The following is a 21,563-nucleotide window of genomic DNA, read 5'->3' as shown; positions in this document are numbered from 1 at the left end:
AGTTAAAGTGTTTACTTCCTGGAGGGAAGTTGGTTTTAAAGCTTATCATCACCACCTATGTTGTTTTAACGTATCTTAAGTATAGTGCGTCATAATGTAAGCAGATATGAAGAATACATAATGAATAACGAGTTTAGTCGGTCAACTTGTCCATTGTGTGAGACCGAAGCTTAGATAGGATCGTGCGACCTTAGAGAAACAGTTTACAAAGAATACGAATTCAGGGTTCTGATGTGTTAAATTTTTTTGACGATAGCGATGAAATTTAACAAGTGTTCTTCTGACTTGCCTTTGTTCCGTCTTGCATCCTAACAAATTTGTGGACTGCAGCGTTACGTTATATACAGATTTGTCAGCTGCATCGTAAACATCGTGAAGTGAAACGCGGGGGAGGGCTAGTGTAGGTTGGGCCGTACAAAATCAGGCTGTGCAGATTATATGCCATGAAAGTGGTTCAGGAGATTTTGTGAATGTGTGTTGTTTGTCGGTCCGCCACAGAAACACTCCCTTTTTTTCCTCCTAACCATCATGGTCAGACCTGTTGTAGGTTCGCACAGCCTTTTATCCAGTGGGGGTACCATGGGATCCTTCATCGTGAATGTGTTGAGCTTTACCTCAACTCTTGTATGTGCTGTCACGCTGTCGAATCTGTCACAGTGGCCCCTCACATTTCCTCGTGGAATTTACCGCGCACTGGACAACTACCTCGAGTAATCTGTGCTGGGTGTTTAGCGTGCCGTGCCCAGACCTGTTTCGACCCATATTCTCGGAAGGTATATATACTGCAGTATAATTAATGGCGAGAAACTTGGCAACATACGCGTTGTGTCCCGCGTTGTATGTCAGATATGATGTTTTAGGTAACTGCAATATCGACAAAGTACTATGCCAGTGATTGCAGCTAATAGGCCTAAAATGTATTCATATATTTGACATAAAGCAAATATTTTGTATATTCTTTCACTCATCACACTGCATGCAGACTTTTTTGATTTGTAGGTTGGGTGCGAACCATGAATTCGGAATGGCGTAAAAGGAAGCGGTCGTGGTTTTTTAAAGTACTGTCTCAAAAATTGTCTTCCTGAACTCATGGACACCACGAACTACTGTTTTCCTGCCCGATATTAGAACCCAGGACCATACGTATAAGGAGGGGTAATAGTCATTTCTTTCCATCATTTCATTTTTAGGTTGTGTAGTTTTGAAATGTTATGGACCATGAAATATGAAAGTGAATAAAACTTTTTCTAAACTTGAAAGTTTGTCTCTTGCTCTGGCATTGAAGTCTGCGATCTCCAATGTCAGTTACAGTTATGATGGTGACATGTTTGAACGTGAACTTAGAAAGTGTCGTAGAACTTTCCTTGCAACCATCAGATACACCAGGGCGTAGCCCCTTCCATTTGAAAAGCCTACTTCTGTTTCATTTTTTCTTGGAGTTACACATTCCGCAGTCGACAGTATGAGTTATCGATATGATACGGAAGTGTCTTTACAGCGACACTGTCAAATCCCAACATTGTTGCACAAACTAAGAGAATTGTTCTTTTGAAGCGATATATCTCGTTCACAGCAAGGAAAGTGCTAGGATTATTGTTATTATTTGCAGACAATCCTAATAGAATGTGTCGTGACAGGCGAGTGCATGATTAGGGTTTCATTCTCAAAATAAATTCCGTTTAATTTTTTTTACGATATCCCATCACCGAATAAGATTCATAGGAAGCTCAATACAGTAAATAACTTAAAGGCATATTCTCACAATATTTATTTTAATAGTACGCTGTTGTCAATATGTAGGTCTCCATTAATTTTCCACCAAAGCATGTATATGCAGTGGCATCTTCGTGGATGAAACCACTAAACGTTCTTTGACAGTGGGAGCTATATGTGAATACATGTCCATTTACACTACCATATATTATTAATTAACTTAGACGTATCTGGCTTGGGTATGAAGAAACTTTGCAAAAAATAACTCCTGCTGTGTTGTTATTATTTTGTCGTGGCTTGGACTCAGGACATTTACATTGCTTTACTGTGCGTTGGGTTAACGCCGCTATTGTCCTAAGCGTGTGGAAAGCTAATTATTGATTCTTAGATTATTGAAGAACGTTGCTTTAACTACAGGTGTAAATTGCCGTCCAGTGGGATGAAAAGGTTATCATTATTGATGAATTGATTAGGTTTCGGAAAAAGGTGGGTGTGTCCTATTACAGGAATTAACCTTTCTGCGTCTAATTCGGAGACATAAAAGCATATGCCCTAATCGTTCCTGTAGCGATGTCCCACTCCACGGGTGCCATCGCGGATTCTACACCTCTACGCTAGATCAGCTTACCAGTTAACACTGCGGTCGCTTAATCCCCTGGGCTAGAAGACACGATACCGCCACTGAATTGGCTGCTGGATGAAAAACATAGCTGTTCTGGTTTTGGTGGTGAAGAGAAGAGGGTGTAATTCTGGCCTGTATTGAACGTAAAGCGTCCAGTATGTAGTCGGTCAATTAACCGATTGATCTATCACATCTCGTCCGTGTAGACATAAAGAAATTGTAAACCAATAATTTATTTAGTGGATAACTACGATATAACTCAAGCAGTTTGAACTGATTAATAGATCACAGAGTGATGAATTGACATCGAAGCAAATGTGGATTCCTGTTCTGGGAGGACATGGAATTCCAGTTTATTGTACGTGAATTGGTTTAATTGCTTATTTAAATTAAGCACGATACATTTTTATCATACGGGGATGGATATTTATTTGTGTTTTTTGCACAGTTGTGCATAAATTGAGAGCACAGTAGAGAAATCATGACCCTTAATCTTTTCTTCTGTCTGTTTGATTTATTTTTAAAATTACTCGACAGGTTTCGGCAAAACTTGCTGTTGTTGGTGGCTTTTAGAAACTATTGCATGGAGAATTTGATTTTTGTTCTTATTTGTTCGTTTTTTACACGAAGTTTATCGTATTTTAGCATTTTTTAAAACAACCCATTGATAAAGTGCTTGTCCAGAACAATTCATTAAGATCTATAACTTTTATTTCAAGCGTACACTTATATACAATGTATATTTGAAGAACAAAGACCAGTGATTTATGTGTATTCAGTGTGGTATCTGTAGTGTGATTACCTTTACAACAACGGAAAATGAAATAGAAATAAATTACCATTACGTGTAATGAGGCATGTGGAAACACAAGGAAGACATTTCCATTTTTCTAATTTCTTTAATTATTCTTTCCTTTTTTGTATTTACTCTTTTCTGTTTCTTTGTTTCTCATTTTATTTTTCTCTTTGTTTATTCTTTCGATTCTCATATTTTCTTTCTTTCCTTGTCTTCTTTTTGTTGTGGAGAACGTCATTCAGTTACTGGTTATCATACCATTATGAAGATCGTACATACGTCCAAGCCAGTGACTGGACTGTACTGACCGTTTTAAAACAAACAGTACTTTCTCGGGCTACGCTTTACGTCATGGGACGGGACCACAGTTCGTTATTAAACAAAACAGAACGCCGGTGTAAATTAATTACCTTTGGGGGTCAAGATTATCAATGCAAACAAGGTGTGAAATAAGTTTCATCCACGTAATACCACCCGCCAGGCGATGCGCCTTCATGTTTGATCAGTGAAATTGTTCAGTTTAAATGGTGGGTCACGACAACAGCTGGGAACATGAATGATACAAATATCCTGCTGACATTACGTTACGGAAATGCTATCTTCTGTCTTGGTAACGCCTTTCGACGCTAGAATACTCTTTTGTGTCTGTATTTATCTGCTTACACAAACTCCTGTAAATGCCCCAGTATCAGTCATTCACATTGGCTTGTGAATTACTTTAAATCCGACCTGACAGTAACCTACTTTTCTGTGGTTTTGTGAGAACAATATCAATTCTAAATTAAGCTGATGTAAGAAAATTGTCTAGGGGTTGTATATCCGTGGTTTTATTTCTGGTCGCGGCTAGATTAAGGAGTCATCAGCCACGTATTTGTTGTTAGAACCCTCTCATTTCGTCTTTTCAAACTCTGGGCTTCTGCTCCAGCTGCCGGACTCGTCCTAGCCTCTACAGTGAGCCCTCGGGGGCATTTTACCCCATCTTTTAAGTGTGAAACTGACCATTCTCTTCCGTCGAGTGGCAAGGTTAGGAATGCTAGGTAGGTGCTTTACCTCCAGTTGTGTACGCTGTCATGGTGGAATGCTTAGCCATATTTTTACTTGTGTCACGCGTTGAGAAGGTTTTTGATTACGTTTTAGGTTCAATTCTAAGTCTGATTCTTTGCTACAGCTGATAAGGATAGATCCAGTCGCATTCAGTGGTTGTACATCAACAGAATGGTACAGGAGTTTTGTAGTCTGAAAGTATTGTTAATCTATGTACGAGTACAAGTACAATGACTGCTCGTTTGTGACTGCTGTTAAAAATTGACCTGTAGTAAGTGGAGTTACAGAGGTTTGTACCGCTTTTACATAAACACTGAAATAGTTTGAGGGCACGTGCTCATGCAGGAAGGCGGATCTTTTAAGTGCGTGATTTTTTTTCTATCAAAGTTTACGGGGGAAGGGCATGACATGGGTTGCTAACAAATGGTAACCTGTTCCACGCTGTCTTTGTATCGGCTTGGAGTTTTACGCATACGAAATGAGCCGGGTCTTAGAGGAGGTTCATCTGTGGCTGGCGCCTAGTTCCTCAGAGCGCACTGCTCTCAAGCGATGCCAATAAAGCTCGCATTGCTAATTCATTAAAGCTACTTTAGTTAATCTTTTTGCACTTATTTTAATTACACTTCAGTTTACAATTAACTGCAGTAACTACATAAACACATTTCTGCCCAGAGCGGGATTTGAACCCACGTTTACATTGTGCGATATTCGCCTTAGAGTGCCCAACTACTGTGATTGGCTAGAAAAAGAAGTTTTATAGCAAGGAACTAATTTTAACAGGTCAAGAAATAAGAACTGCGGTGGCTAGGTGTCTTTGACCTGTTACACACGATGAATCGTGTTCACTTGGATTTCGTGTACCTGCTGAAAAGATTGTATATTCAGATTTCTTAAAAGAGATGTATTTTATAATGCAGATAGCCATCAGACTTATAAGGAAATTAAGTTGCTAGCGAGGCTGTTCAACGTTCCTATAAGATTATTAGCAGTTAACTTTTTTCTCGTGCATAATTGAGTGGATATCAAGGACGTTGACTGGTCTGTAATGTCCCTCCATATGGGTGTAATTACTACAGTATGTTGAACAAGAAGGTCAAGAAAAGTTGATTTGATGTGCTTCCGGCCTCAAGATTTAACTTGTGAGATTTGAGGTTCTCACGGCATTGAAGCTGTTGATGCTGGTCTTCTGTCCCACTCCATTATTAAGAATTTTACATTACCCTGATGACTGCGGCAGTATGACCTCTGAAACGTTGGTAAACATCGACCAGACTACACAGCGCAACAACCCAACAACCCAGAAGACAGAAATCTTCATACTAAGAATCGCCCTGATGACGGAGGCAGTATGACCTCTGAAACGTTGGTAAACATCGACCAGACTACACAGCGCAACAACCCAGAAGACAGAAATCTTCATACTAAGAATCGCCCTGATGACGGAGGCAGTATGACCTCTGAAACGTTGGTAAACATCGACCAGACTACACAGCGCAACAACCCAGAAGACAGAAATCTTCATACTAAGAATCGCCCTGATGACGGAGGCAGTATGACCTCTGAAACGTTGGTAAACATCGACCAGACTACACAGCTCAACAACCCAGAAGACAGAAATCTTCATAATCACCGCTGTGAAAACTTCAAATCTTACAATTTTACTCCCGTTTGACAGTAATGGACCTGTGTTGTTAGGAAAGCTTTGAGAAGTAAATTTTGCAAATAAAATTTATATTCTCATGGATTCTATGTAATAGACCCCTTTAGAACATTAATATAGTAAGACTATAAATTTGCTGATGTGGTTTTGTTTTGGATCGTTTGTTGGCAAGATATCCGCTGCATACAAACGCCTTTCATTTGTCGGTTCATAGATATTGCCACACAAGATGCGGAATGTTTCTTGACATGAAAGTTCTACCAGTAATCTGTCATGTCCTGATGCTGAGAAGGAAAGTGTTTACTTTTTTGTCGGTTTCCGTATGTTAGTGGCGGTTGTGTTTTGTTATCTGTGATGTCATCGCCTTCAGCTAGGTCACTGGTCAAAATATGGTCATAATGTTTACCCACTGTTTGAGAAATTTGTGAAAGCGTTACATATTCTCTTCCCATCTTCGGACCATGTGTCCTACCCGTTGCTTCGTAATGCTTATGAAGTACATTTTTCATCACCTTAACGCTGGCATTTCCACACGGGATGTCAATGTTATTATATTTCTCTTGTTTGTATACTTCTTTCATAGACTCTGTGGGCTGTTGTACGACGTGAAGTACTGAATGAATCACACGCAGGTCTAAATTTGAAGAAATTGTGTCTCTGAAACGAGCAAAACTTTGGATGTTAAACGAAGCACATAATATTAGAGCAAACTTCAAGTTTATCTTTACTTCATGTCTGTTTAAACTCACTTTCACACGCTATTTGCCACCGTATTCTGCCATCTTCAGGTTCGATGTGTCTACCGTTCTTACTGTACTCAAATTGAGAACCAAGGTTTACTTTCATTCTTGGTTTTATCCAAATTCATATAAAAGTTTTTAAAATTATAATCAATTTGAAGTAATCGAACTTCCACTGAAATATATAAAACTTTAGTGGCGCAGCTCGTATATGAGAGACTTGGTGTGGTGGTGTTTTATCTGCAGTGTCTCTTGTGTACTACAAGAAACAGATGTTGTCAGACGAAACCTAAGCGAGGTGTTGGGAAAGCAAATGCCAGCGACGTAGAACGCCTCTGTATTCGAAAGTCCTTGGTTCTGAATGTAGGGACGGAACGTCACAACCGAACGGTTAGCACTCCTTCAAAACTTAGCCGGAGAGAAACTATCATGACCGAGTCTTTTCGTGGTTTTATTCGATCTATCCAAGCAAATTCCAGGATAGTAGCATACATTAGGCGACGGCCGCATCCTTCCTAGTTAATTCATTTTCGTATCTTGCGATGTTTTATAATCTGAGATACTGACTGCGTCGTTAAATAAACCACAAATAAGTAATCTCCGAGTAACGAATGTAGTTGTAAAGCGTTATTAAATCACCGAGGAATTTGTCGAACATAAATCCTTAGGCAGGTTGATGTGACCGGGTTTCTCGTCGCAGTCGTAATACCCGAAAGGAAGAGACTACCATATACTTCTCAGGTCTTCATCCACAACGACGTTTTATAACATAGGTCTCTGCAATTGAAAAGTCGTGTAAAGAATTTTTACCTGCGTGTTACTAACCAATCAAGCAAACAGCCAGAGACCTAGTCCACCAGTTAACCAACGGAGTAGTTTGCCCTTTCTATTCTCCAAAGTGCTAACCTGTTCAATTCTTCGGCGGGAGATGAGGGTGAGTCTTACTTTCAAGTGAACTTCAGATCTGTTAGCAGCGAAAGCGCGATCGGGCGATACACCTGCTGTCTTTGCTATGTAACCATTTTATAATTGAGTTCAGTATGTGAATTGCCTTTCGGGCCACTTCTCTACAGCCTTGTGTCTCTCACAACAATTCCGTCATCTGTGATGAAGTCACGCTACAGTTCAGAAGAGTTGTCTAACTACGGAGACTGTCTGGTGTCTAGTTATCCGAATCGTTGGTCAATCCAAAAGTGTAACACACGTAAGCAGTCATGTCATGATGGATCAGTTATTCGACCGTGATCAGTAAAATGACTGTCGGTTGACTGGGAAGCTGGAACACAACCTTCAGAAGGCTCTGAATGAAGCCAATCGGGACTCTGTCCTGTGTAACAGAATATTTATTCTGTGTGGTGAAAACGCAGTCTGTGAGTAACACTGCTTTTACATCTTTCTTATTTTCACTTCCTTCCCACCGTTTTGATCTGTTTTTTCTTTCCAATTCAGTAATAATTTCTTCCTTTCTATTAGAAGTCGGGTAGCTGAGGCACTACAGTTCAGAGAACTAAGGTTCGATTTCGGGCAGGGGAAATATATTGTTCTATACATTTTTTGATTCCCGACAAGGGCAAGGGAATATCTCTACATATCTTGAGGCCTAGCCAACCCCCTATGCAGTGGATACCGGGATTGAAGCGCTTGTAACTTAGTAACTTTCAGCTCACGTTCATTTATGGGCAGAATCTGTACTACATGAAGATTCACTTCCGCGCCTTCAGTTCGCCTCTGTTACGTGGTGCTACGGTAAAGAACGCCGTTTTCTTCACCTCTGTATGTACCCAAATGCATAAACGTGCAGATCTGTCTACGTCAGCAGTTTGTAGAGTTAATTTTCGGTACAAGAATGCGCCACAAGTTGAATTAACAAGAAATTGTTATATCTGTAATAAATGCCATTCATGAAAACAACTTATTTTTGATTACGTGATCTGAAACTGACTCTAGGTTCCTGTCGTGACCGACAGAAGGACCTTTTTTTTTTACCAAGTCATCGTATTTTGAATCGATGACCGCGGAAAGAAAGTTATGTGGTGAACCACGCGACATGGTTCCATCATTACGAAGACCATGCTCAGTTTGTTTACATTCGTCATTGACTCGGATCACGCCGTGTCGTACGTGGTGCAATGTCAGATGTTTTACGTATGACGTACGCAGCCAACGTATGGAACTTTCTAGTATTCAGTTGTGTTGGAAATGCACTCAGCGATGTTGGATTATTTCCCTACTTTTACTAATTAACAAACGTTTTCGCATGTTCTTTCCACAAAGCGGATAACATTAACAGGTAAGAGGAACGTTGTGTCCATCTTGCTGTTCAGATTTTTAAACAGAAGTGATATTTGTCGTGTGTTCGACAGTTTGTTTGAGAGACCGCTTGCAACAGAACTTAAACCGTTTTCGGCAGAAATAATTTGAATTTATTTTCATGCATATAACTGATCTAATCCTGCTTTGTTGGAGGGTTTTCTGTACTCGGGACTGAGGCTGTCTTTAGCTATTGTCCTGTCTATTCTTTTAGTGACACACGTCTTTCATCTCTAGGCCAGTGTTACGCAATCTTTTTCCACCTTTGCAGACTCTGACTTGTCTAAGACTCATGACACTTCACAAAATTTCGCCTCACGAGAGACTATACATTGTTATAATAAATATTTATTTTTATTTTAGTGTTCTGTCTGACGACAGGTCCATATGAACAGGATCCTTCCATCCTTTTCTCGGACTGGGACCTGTTCATATACGTTCTTGGCAGATGATCCAGAAGTGGTTTGCCATTGCCTTCTTCTGTGTGTGAATGGAATAATTGTTGGGATGTCACGGAGAAATCGGGGAAGCCCCCGGAGGAAAACTCCGTGTTGCCTAGATAAAGGATTTATATATAGGTAAATAAATATTTACCTATATATAAATCCTTGCCTTGTAGGTGTATGAAAAGAGAACATTACACATTACATCTTCTATAAAACTATCGATGATGAACCTGTGTGTCTCTGTCTGTGAATATATTATAAATTCTAATTGCGAAAGATAAAATATTGTTTCTTTTATTATAACGTGCAAATATACAGATTTGCATAAAAATTTGCGGCACACATGAAACTGTTTCGGAACACCTGTTGAGAACGCCGATCTAAGCAAATGTTGCGATATAACTTTAAATTACATTAAAATATTACTAAAATACGTTGCTCCCGCTTCTTTGTTCTTTATCATTTCGAAGTTGCCGTAATAATAGTTTACATTCTCATTCGTTGCTGTGTGACCTTTATTATTGACAGAGCATCGCTAAATAAAGAACGAATACAAAGTGACAGGAATCAAGAATGTGAAAGTAAGATCATGGGGAAATAAGAAATTCGGAATGTAGTGGAAAGTCTTTCATTTCAATGCTGATCGTTATTAAGCTGTCTGTAGTGGAAGGTAAATAATGTTCGAACATGCGGTCCGCAATATGTAAAGAGTGGAGAAATGTGTAATGAATACTCTTTTAAAATTATTGCTTTTACTTTCTTTAGTAAATTTGCAACATCATCGATGCGATTTCTTCCGACTTATTCTCACTATGCTGGAATTATTTGAAGGACTCGTTAATAAGAAGAAGGAATAAGGCATGGGTCTATTCTAATTTGAAGTATGCGTGGCCCGGTTCTACATTAGAGGACAGCATTAAAATTACTATCATTATCCAGTCCACGCATTCACACTCTGTATATCAAAGGACCATTTTAATATCTTCCCGTCTATATCTAGTCTTCGAAGGAGTTTTCTTCCTTTAGGTTTTCCGGTGAAAATATTTGCACTTACTTTCTTACCCCCCTCCCCCCCCCCCCCCGTATTTTCCAATCACTTTTTCCTTATCATCATCCTGGATTTCTGTCCTTATCAAATGCGATGAAGGGTGCAATCATTAAGCTCGTTACGTAAATCCTCCCCTTCTTGTTTCTCGTTGGAAAATAAGAACTTCTACATTTTGTTGTCTAGTTTTCCCTTCGCCGAAAATTGTCGATACATTTCATGGTCTTCCTCCTTCGCCCCGTGAGGAAACGTATCTTAAAACACGTGACGACCTTTTTGTCTCACATTTATTCTATTCAGTTAAAAGATTGTGCTGTTTCTTGCTTAACTTTAAGGAGTTGGCACGATGTTAAATAACGTAAGAAATACGCTTACTTCTCAATGCCAATGAAGTACCCCAGATGCCTTTGTTTAAATTGTGAATGTGCTGTCTTGGCACATTGCGGGTTTGGATGATGGTGTATGGAGATATTGGAGCCGCCACTGCAAGACGTGACTCGTCACACGTGCGTGGGTTGGACTGTGGGGTGGAAACAACCCGTGGGCCGCACTACAACACGTCCACGTTCCAAGTAATTAACAAACCTCTTACACAGATGTTACCTACTAGAACGTCTCTGTACTCAATTTTTAATTTCTGAGTTCTTTTCTGTGAAGCTGACAAATCTGTAAAGCATGCAAGCATATGTTGGTATTGGCCGGACGTATTGACTGTTTGCTCTGGGCAGTATTTAGCCGAAAGACAGGAAGTGACAGGTTGCTGTCTAGGAGGTTTATACATTTTCTTCACCAAGTATTATTAAGGTTCGGATCAAGGCCTGCGTTCCGAGTATCCAGTTTGACGTATTTAGTGGTCTTCCTCAGTTCTTCCAGGCGAAATTCAGTGTAGTACTGGTCTCCCGAAATAAGACAAAAAATCACTTCCTAATATTTCAAGTACCTCTCCCTTTATTCGGTTCGCATTAGCCTTACCGTTTGATATACCGTCGTCAAATAACTTATGGTCCTGTCATAATACGGTTCGTGGCCGCTTCAGTGTGATGGCATAGCATTGAGGCGTATAATGTTCTTTGTATGTGCGTGTGTATGTATAAAATCTCTGTGCATGTGTTTGTAAATATTAAAATCGTGGTACATTGCTGCTAGACACTTTATATCGAAGTCATGATTTAAATCAGCGGTATTCAACCTGGGGTACGCGTACCCCCGGGGGTACGCGAAGACGTCTTAGGGGGTACGTGAAAAAAATTATGATAAACACTGAATAATCAGTAATGCAATTTATTTAATTTATTTTAGATGCAGATTATATACTAAGTATAACTTTAATTATACACCAACAACTTTGGGGGTACAAAGTTGAAGAGAATTTATATCTGGGGGTACCCGAAAAAAAAAGGTTGAATACCACTGATTTAAATTATTTCGGTAACGTACCCTAAGTATAGTGAGTTTGCTGGTAAAGTTGTACGTAACTCTCACTTGGCTGCTCCCGGCTGGAACTTCATTACTCACCGCCAAGCGATACAGTGTTTTTCCCGATACGAACCAAGTATCGCTCCACGAAAACAATGAAATCAGCTTCATTTTTTTAAAGCAATTCTTGTCGGCAGAAGAGAAATGACAGTTGCTTATTTCGCCAACAGCAGTAAACTGTTTTGTTTGCAGCTGTATGCTGTTGACGTTTCACTCTGCTTCCAGTTCGTACATAAGCCATCCATAACTTGTCTCCTACTTCCTAGAATGTGCTACAAATATGTCAGCGCTTTACGCTAACTTCTTGTTTTACGACATTGACAGCATGAGCCAAGTAAAATCTGAGATGTGGTTATTGTTAGCTTTCTTTCTGTTCCTGTATCTGACAACTACTGATGTGCTAATACACGGCAACTATTAGAAACATGGAAGTTTGCATTCGTCTAATACACTTTACCTAATAATATTCACTGAGGTTTATCAAACGGGAAGAATGAGATGGGGGAGGCATGTAGCCCGCATGGATGGGGCAAGAGGTGTGCACCGGGTATTGGTTGGGAAGCCTGAGTGGAAGAGAACGCTGGGGAGACCTAGACGTAGATGGGAGGATAATCTCAGGCGGGATCTATGGGAGATATGAGTTTAAGGAGACTGGATTTTGTTGGCCCAGGACAGGGACCGTTGGAGCGCTTTACTTAATTCGGTGATGAACCTTCGGGTTCGATAAGCCATCTAGTTAGTTAGTTAGTTAGTGGTTTATCAAATTGCGTAGCATGAATTAGGTGGTGAATGTAAAATTCATTAGACAGAAGAGAAGTGTATTTTAATCGGAAAGCCTGAAGAGATGAATTGCTTGAAAGAACTAGTGATAGATGGGAGGATTCTATTAAGATTGATCATAGACGCGTTAGGTGGGTGAGAAGGTGTGACTGGATTAATGTGGCTCAGGATGGGACCAAGAGGCGAATTGTTGTGAATGCTATATTGAAATTCATGTTTCATAAAAGTGGTGGAATTTTTGTTTACCGTTTCAGTGACTGTCGGATTTTTCAAGGAGAACTTCGGTCCATTTAGGAATTAAGTACCCAGCTACAATTTTAACCCAGACCATTGCGTCATATACGCTTTACGGTATCGTACATACATCAGAACCTGAGGCAGGAACGAACGGGAACGAACGTGACAGAGTGCCACGAAGCACGGCGCATGTTGGTGGCGTGTTGGCGTGTCGTAGAAGAACCAGAGCTACTGGCTACACCGGTAATCCAGCACACTCAGATTTGTTTACACACAGCTTGGCGTGTGGGACTTCAGCTGTGCCGAGATAGATCAGATCGGCGATACAAAGAATGCATAAAGTACAAACGTTAATCAGATATCTGTATTGTTGCACGCGACTGTCCCCTGGTAGTTGAACCGAAACATTACTACAGCAGTGGTGGGAGATAAGAGGTTAATTTCAAGAAATTCTATTCATCCGATATAAAAACATCAAAATATCGTATGTTGGGTCCTTCGAGTTTGACACTAAAATTTTTGACGGTTGGCGAAGTATCTCGACTTCCTGCAGCTTTCGAAATTGTCAATGTAATGATCTAAAGTCATCTGAATACGCACGAACATCACATTTCAAAAGTTTTGCTTCTTAAATGTTCTTCAGGACATGGTTAGTGTCCCTAAAGAACCATTTTCTTCTTTCTTATATTCTTATCTTTACTATAAAAATTTGTGATTAGTCGTTGTCTTCAACCAATTCGTCGTCAAAAAATGACGTCATCAACAATGCCAACAGATATTTGTTTACTCGGCATTGTTGTGGAACACAACAATGCCTTTCTTACTATAAAAATTTGTGATTTCTCGTTGTCGTCAATAAATTACGTCATCAACAATGTCAACTTATATTTGTTTATACTCGGCATTGTTGTGGAACACAACAATGCCGAGTAAACAAATAATGATTCACAACAAAAACTATCAAGCCAGTCGCATGATATCTGCTCTAGAAGCAGCACGTCGCATTCTTGAATATTGACTGACAGTTGGCCTAAAACAACATGAAAGTGAAAGAAGACGTTATCAACTATTTGAAGTACCAACTCCAACAACTCCTACAAGGTAAACTGATACTCATTCGATATATTACGATTACGAAAGTATTATGAAAACTGACTTTATGATTACGAAAGTATTATGAAAACTGACTTTTGATCGACATTAAGACGAAGATTTGCTAGGGTGGGGCTGGACGTAAAACGTTGACTGAACAAGAACTGTTGGCCTCTGATTAGCGACGTAAAGAACTAAAACATCAGACCTATTTAACAAATAAAGAAAAGCGAAGGGAGACTTACATTGATAAACGCAGAAAAACGTATTCAACAAGAACAGAATAGCAAAAACAAACATACGAATATTTGCAAGAGTGGGGATGGACGTAGAAAGTTGACTGATCAAGAACAGTTGGCCTCTGATCAGCGACGTAAAGAACTAAAACATCAGACCTACTTAACAAGTAAAGAAAAGCGAAGGGAGATTTACATTGATAAACGAAGAAAACTTATTCAACAGGAACAGAAGAGCAGATGAAAACAAACGAAGGCTTGCAAGGGTGAGGTTGGAAGTAGATAGTTGACTAAAAAAGAACAGTTGGCCTTCAACAGCAACGTAAAGAACTAAAACATCAGACTACTTAACAAGTAAAGAAAAGCGAAGGGAGATTTACATTGATAAACGAAGAAAAACTTATTCAACAAGAACAGAAGGGCAGAAGAAAACAAACGAAAACTTGCAAGGGTGGGTTTGGAAGTAGACAGTTGACTAACCAAGAACAGTTGGCCTCTGAACAGCGACTTAAAGAACTAAAACATAAGACCTACTTAACAAATAAAGAAAAGCGAAGGGGGAATTACTTGCAAGGTTAAGGTTGGGGTTGAACGTAGATAGTTGACTAACCAAGAACAGTTGGCCTCTGAACAGCGACGTAAAGAACTAAAACATCACACCTACTTAACAAGTAAAGAAAAACGAAGGGAGATTTACATTGATAAACGTAGAAAAACGTATTTAACAAGAACAGAAGGGCAGAAGAAAACAAAAGAAAACTTGCAAGGGTGGCTTTGGAAGTAGATAGTTGACTAACCAAGAACAGTTGGCCTCTGAACAGCGACGTAAAGAACTAAAGCATAAGACCTACTTAACAAATAAAGAAAAGCGAAGGGGGAATTACTTGCAAGGTTAAGGTTGGGGTTGGACGTAGATAGTTGACTAACCAAGAACAGTTGGCCTCTGAACAGCGACGTAAAGAACTTAAACATCACACCTACTTAACAAGTAAAGAAAAACGAAGGGAGATTTACATTGATAAACGTAGAAAAACGTATTTAACAAGAACATAAGAGCAGAAGAAAACAAACGAAGACTTGAAGGATGGGTTTGGAAGTAGATACTTGACTAACCAAGAACTGTTGGCCTCTGAACAGCGACGTAAAGAACTAAAACATAAGACCTACTTAACAAATAAAGAAAAGCGAAGGGTAAATTACTTGCAAGGTTGGGGTTGGACGTAGATAGTTGACTAACCAAGAACTGTTGGCCTCTGATCAGCGACGTAAAGAAGTAAAATATCAGATTACAAGAAGCGCTCTGAAAGGATTAGTCGTCGTTGTCGTCAAAAAATGACGTCATCAACAATATCACCTTATATTTGTTTATACATAACTGTACACAACAATGCAGAGTAAATAAATAACGCTTAGTACCAAGCCAGTCGCATCATCACTGCTCTATATCGTCTCTGAACAGCGACATTAGACTATTTAAGAAATGAAGAGAAGTGAAAGAAGACGTTACCAACACCAAAAAGGTAATCTGATAATAATATTAATATTCGTCCAAGTCATACTGTTCTTCAAGGGTTAAAATACTTGAATAAGACACTAAATTAACACCCTGAAGGGGGTTAGTTTAGTGTCTTAATCAAGATTTTAAAACGCAGTTATGTTCTGCATATGTTCTTGATTGCAGTAGGAAGGGGTGTGTTTACTACAAGTTTCCGTATTTGCAAGTGTCATGTTGCAGACAGAGCGGCTTGGTTTGCAGATAGAACTCAATGTGGGGGTTATACTTGTAGTCCTTGAGACTACTTGTCAAGAGAACGGACAGACAAACCTAAAAAGTTTAAGATCTCAGCAGCAAAACTATTACCAACTACTGTTCTTTTGTGCCATTTAAGCTAGTAAAGTGACTGGAAAGTAGTTTGACGATCGGGGGTTTGATTCTCAGCAAGGGCACAGATATTATTCTCATCATCATGTCTATACCAGCTTCTGTTTCTTCTCGATATCGGAGGTTCCGAGGTAAATGCGACCGGAACGTGAAAGAGATTAAATTCCACGTTATGCATAAGTTAAGAATGCGTTGAGCTTTACAAGTACCTTGTATTCTCTCAGGAGCTGGTGCTTATGCCCAGCAGAAATTCGCCATATTTCCTCACATTTACCTTCCACAAACGACAGTAATGAGCTTCATAATGCAGGACAAGTGTAAATATACATGTGGATGGAGTCAGATCTGAATCGTCGATAAACTTCTGCCAGACTACACGGCGCAACATCCCACAAGACATCTTCATATTCTCCGCCGTGAGAACCTGAAATCTCACAAACAACAATACATGTTTGCTCACAGCTACTAATTATTCACTCTCTTATCTTTTCAGGTAAGTTACCGAACCGACATTGTTTCAGTGTTACAAAGGAAGAGATACAGAAGATTTTGAAGGAAGAGAACGTAAGTTTATGTTTTCGTATCTTTCTTAGTTTTTTTAACGACGCCGTGCCAACTACAGTGCATAAGTTGCTGATATGAATGAGATGACGATTGGAAATGACGAATTTTCACCACCACGTCGACAAATGTTAGTCCAGCTCTTGTAAAATCACTTAATCTAGTGTCCACGGGGATAAAGCGGCCGTAACTTGAAGGTGATCATTTACATTCTGGAACACCATTTTTAATTTTACTGTCATTCCATTTTCTTCCATTCTTCTATTCATTTGTTCTACATTTCATACATTAGTTGTAACACGTTGAATTCAGTAACTTTTTGCGTTTACTGTACGAATAGAAAATGTCTGTTGTGTCTGTCTGTGGTTTGTGTAGAAAGGGAAGGAATTCTGTGTCATGGGGTAAGAGCAAGGCTGCCATCTGGCTGCTGTTTTGACTACATCTGCTCCAGAGTGGTCTTTTGACTGTTCCTAGTTCTCCCATATTTGTTCACTTTTGGTGTAGAAATAGGACGGGAAATATGTCCTCCAGTAATTTCCAGACGTGTTATTTGCAGTTTTTAATATTATTAGCTATTTCAGATAGTAGTTCATTGTTGGAAAACTTATCATTCCAGACATGTGTACTTTTATTATTTTTTCTTATATTAAATTGAAAGTTGTTACCGTCAAAAGTTGCAGAATTAAAGTGAAACCTGAATTATTTTGACATGTATCGACTTCTTTTACAGTGAGCTTTCTGAGAAAATCTGTAACATTTAATTGAAATTATTTCTAAATTTGGCGTTATGTGTATGTTCTGAACCTGTGTGAACAACGTATACGTTTCCCCAGTAAGTTTTAATATAAACGTGGGATACCAAATTTAATCGAAATCTTTAAGTTGTTTTCGAGATTTAACGTGGATGGACAGACAGACAGACACACACACATCCCCTCCATTGTGTGTTTGTAACATTTAGTTTTAGAGGTACATGATTTTGAATCGAATAGTAGCATGGGTTTCCTCAGGCAACTGATCAGACTCCATGAATAACAGATTCAGTGCTGCCACCGTATTCATGCTCTTGAATTCTTGAGCATTTTCAAAACGTGTGAGCCTGCTATAAAATTTCACATTGCGATTTTGCCAAATTCTGATGACGAGATTTACGCCAATTATTCGACGTCTGCATAAGCTATTAAAACACAGTGACCCTCTCGATATAGGCCCCAGACGTTCAGCAATATAACAGCTGTTTTTTAACCGATGTTGCAAATGTCAACCTAAGTCCTTGTAAAACTACATGCTACCAAACAAGGCGCCCTCGGCGTCTATTCACAGCTGGACGCTTTGCTCTAAATTGATGAATATAGACGTGCATAACAAGTCTGCTGGAAAACGAGTACAGGTCACCCAACCCGTGACGAGTGAATATGTCGAATGAACAGTCGCAGAGTTTGTTGTTAGATCGAAGCGTATGAAACCATTTTGGGTGAAGTTCGGTGATGTATGTGGTTGTCCGACCCATATATGAACGTTGCATTGATGTATGGAATTTAATATGGTTCCTTTTGTCGGCTTTGTGCCACAGAGGGTCCGCCGACTGGCTAGACTGACCATTGACTCGTGCGGATCAGGAGTGGGCCTCAAGCTGTGTTGTTAATTTGCATAAATCTGACAAGAAGAATATCCAGTCGTCGCTCTAAAGAATGAAATGCCTGGCCATTCATTATGTAAGAATTCTTTAAGCTACTTTTTGTCTGAAGCTAGTTCAGAGACGAAAAGATTGGCCTATACACACTTGGTGACTACATTTTATTCTAATTCAATTAAATTCTTTATTTTAATGTTTTGGAAAGTAGCCGAGTCTGCTTTTAAAGTCGCAGATCCGCGAAGTTCATTATGTAAGATAATATTCATGGAGATTAGATGTAAAATTTTTATACTTTTGGGAATGATAAACGGTTGACTGATCTCTGAAGAATGAGTGACCAAATTTAATGACGCTTTGCATACAGTTCAGTAACATTGGTTGTTTGCGACTCCCGTTAGATGTTTTCTTAATTTTCTTTATTTTCTAAAAGATCTCTGACATGTAGACTTCTTGAATAAAAGAAACGTGTGTAAACAGACATGGCGTGTAGTTTACTGAATGTGTTAAGTAAAAGAAGCAGGTAATTTGCATGCTTAATTTTCGATTGTACTCGATATGTCTGATAATGGTATAAAACTTTACCGTGATTGCTTTGGTTTGCAACATGTTCCCACGATTGCATATCCACAGTTTCTATCTCAACCACACGTAAACCAGTTAATGGTTTTGTTACAGGAATGTAGGATGGATTTATGATTTGACAAGATTTTTTGACGGCGGTGCATATGTTTCAAACTGATTTCCTTGTACTAGATAGATTTTCATTTTACGAATTGTCGCTTAATAACTTTAAATACTTTACTATGCGAAGAAGTATTCTTTGGGACGTGATAGGAGCTCAGTTCGTTACCTGTCATCAAGGAACACGACGTTTCATTAATCGCCGCTGGACCCTGTCGAATGTGGTCTACATCTAGTCTAGTCGTATTGTTAGTGCTAGCTGTTTAGGATGTACGGAGTGGTGGACGTATGACTCAGCGTTAGGTGCATGCTGCATTGTAATGCAACGAATAAAAACATGTTACAGCTCCCCTGTATCAACGTATCATGCTACCCGCAACAGATACCGAAATACAAGTGGGATATCCCTCATAACCGTTGCCATCCAGTCCTCTTCTGTGTTACGCAACGTTTGTTTGATCGTATGAAATGCCTGAAAAGAAACCAGTTAATAAACCAGGATGCATTGCTTTGCGTGGCCGGATTCATGGATGCGCAGAATAATTTCTAATTATTTTTTTACTGAACGATGATGCATGATGGTGAATCAAACTGCTGTCTGAATAATAACAAATTATGCGTACAAAGGAGGCCAGTGAATCCTGTCTAGACAGAGCTTGGCGCCTGTAAGATGAACGCTGCTTTTCTTTCTGCGTGCAACCTGCAAGAATATTCCGTCTACACTGTCTGCATTCGGTACTTACCATCCGCGTTTCTTTCTGAACGCATTCCTAAACAATTTGCGTGCATATATGTTTGGCTACACACGTGAAACTCTTTGTAGAGTCAAGATGGATGTCGTCTGGGTTGTTGCGCCATGTAGGGTGATCGGTCTAATAATGGCGGCAGCAAACACCTCTGAAACGTCGGTAAACTTCCACCAGACTGCAAGCGAAAGAGCCCAGAAGATATCTATCTTCATACATACCATCGTGAGAACCTGAAATCTCACTTGCTTGATCGGTTAGACTGGGGTTACAAAACGAGCTGTTTCACATGGCGGGGAAAAGTGAAATCGGAAGATTATATACAGAACTCACCTACTACAAAATTAAAATCTGACATAGTAACCAATGGTTTATTGACTTCTTTCATTACCCATGGGAACATGTGTCATATTTAACGCAGGTCCTACATTTTTACCGTAACGAAACGCATGTTTGACCACATTGAAGATTTTAACGAAGTTTGGAATGTATACTGAGTATTAGTCGGAAATCCTGAAGATAAGAGACAACTTGGGTGAAATGCAAGTTAATCATAGGATAATATTGAAATGAATATTATAAAACCAGGGTGAAGGCGATGTGACATGATTCGTTAAGTCTCGAAACAGGGCTTTGTAGTGGAATATTGTCAGTAGTCCGCATTATTCAACCTCCATGATCCATTAAAGGCGGAAGCTTTTATCTCATGACTAGCAGAACGGCTGTTAGGGCGGTATCGCACTAGGATGCCAACGGGAGGCCATGGCGCAGCTGCCAGCATCTCGGCCAAACTCAATGCATTAATTTAGTAGTCGTATGTCGCACCTGGCATCCGTCTGACAGCGCTTCCAACTTAGCATCGCTGCCAACCAAGATGCCAAGTTCAAATGCTACTGGCATCGCTGCCACGGCCAAGGCCAAATCAACATCACATGACAGTCTGGCCAGTCCATTGACGTCCGTGCGTGATTGTGCTTGTGTGTATTTCTGTTTCTTCCAAACATGGATAATTTCGACACCGAAAGATTGATAATTTAAATTCAGTCCCGACCATCACTATGGGATTCATCTGCTATTGAATACGCAACCCGGGACTTGAAAAAAAGAAACTGGGAAGAACCTGTGGAAATATTTGGAAGAGATTTATTTACAGTAGAAAAGAAAGAATTAGCTAAGAAGTGTTTCTATGGCTTTATTTGTGGGGCCGCTTTCCAATATGGCAACTTGATTTATAAGTTTCTTTGTTTAGCAATCTATATATCTATCTATATATCACAAATAACGCGAATTAAGAAGAAACCTGCTTTTATAATGTTTTATTAAATAAAGTTTGTTCATGTAATATTACATGTGATTTGCAAGAACTGAAATATTTCAAATTCAATAATGGTATGGACGTGCAAAGTGTGTGTATTTCTTTGTTACAGAATTGAAATTCACTCCAGGTATGTAGTTTTGATAAAGGTAAATCTCATTTTCTCAAAAGTGATAAAAGTGGACATTTTTCCTTGCTAATAGCCCTTCATTTCGTGATCTCATAATGTTGATCCATCTGTTCGCTCGACTGGCGTCGAAAGCTGGCAGCTTGTCTGGCGTCTTCTTCTGGCAGCTGGACGCCATGGCATCGCTGTTGGTGTCGCTGCCATGGCATCTTAGTGCGATACCGCCCTTAGTCTCTTATGGAGGCCAACAAATAACGCAGTCATAGGACATAGACAAAGAGTCAGAAATGCAGTAGTAAAAAAAGTCAGTAGGCCAAAAAGCCTGGCGAACGCACCAAATAATTACGCCGTGTGTACATCTGTTGACATTTTGTCGATTTTCGTGTCGCATCTTGTAACATCCGCTTTCTTCCGCGTC

General features: G+C 39.5%; 1 protein-coding gene across 4 annotated transcripts in view; it reads left to right on the top strand.

The window, feature by feature from the left end:
- Nucleotides 1-21,563, top strand: part of GEFmeso (Guanine nucleotide exchange factor in mesoderm) — a 152,740-nt gene that overhangs the window by 71,389 nt on the left and 59,788 nt on the right. Inside the window, exon 1 of one of the 4 annotated variants that reach the window (XM_087354025.1) lies at nucleotides 13,858-13,970. The exons of the other annotated variants lie outside the window; for them this stretch is intronic. Coding sequence (XP_087210151.1) covers nucleotides 13,910-13,970 — 61 coding nt within the window. The 5' untranslated portion in view covers nucleotides 13,858-13,909. Of the gene's footprint in view, nucleotides 1-13,857; nucleotides 13,971-21,563 lie in introns of those variants that run through there. 4 annotated transcript variants of the gene reach the window in all.

Source organism: Zootermopsis nevadensis, unplaced genomic scaffold, assembly GCF_977971745.1.
Source record: "Zootermopsis nevadensis isolate Lab colony 2312 unplaced genomic scaffold, Znev_1.0 Znev_ptg000022l, whole genome shotgun sequence".
NCBI classification, from domain to species: domain Eukaryota; kingdom Metazoa; phylum Arthropoda; class Insecta; order Blattodea; family Termopsidae; genus Zootermopsis; species Zootermopsis nevadensis.
The sequence above is the reverse complement of the archived record's forward strand: the minus strand, read 5'-3'. Positions and strand labels throughout refer to the sequence as shown.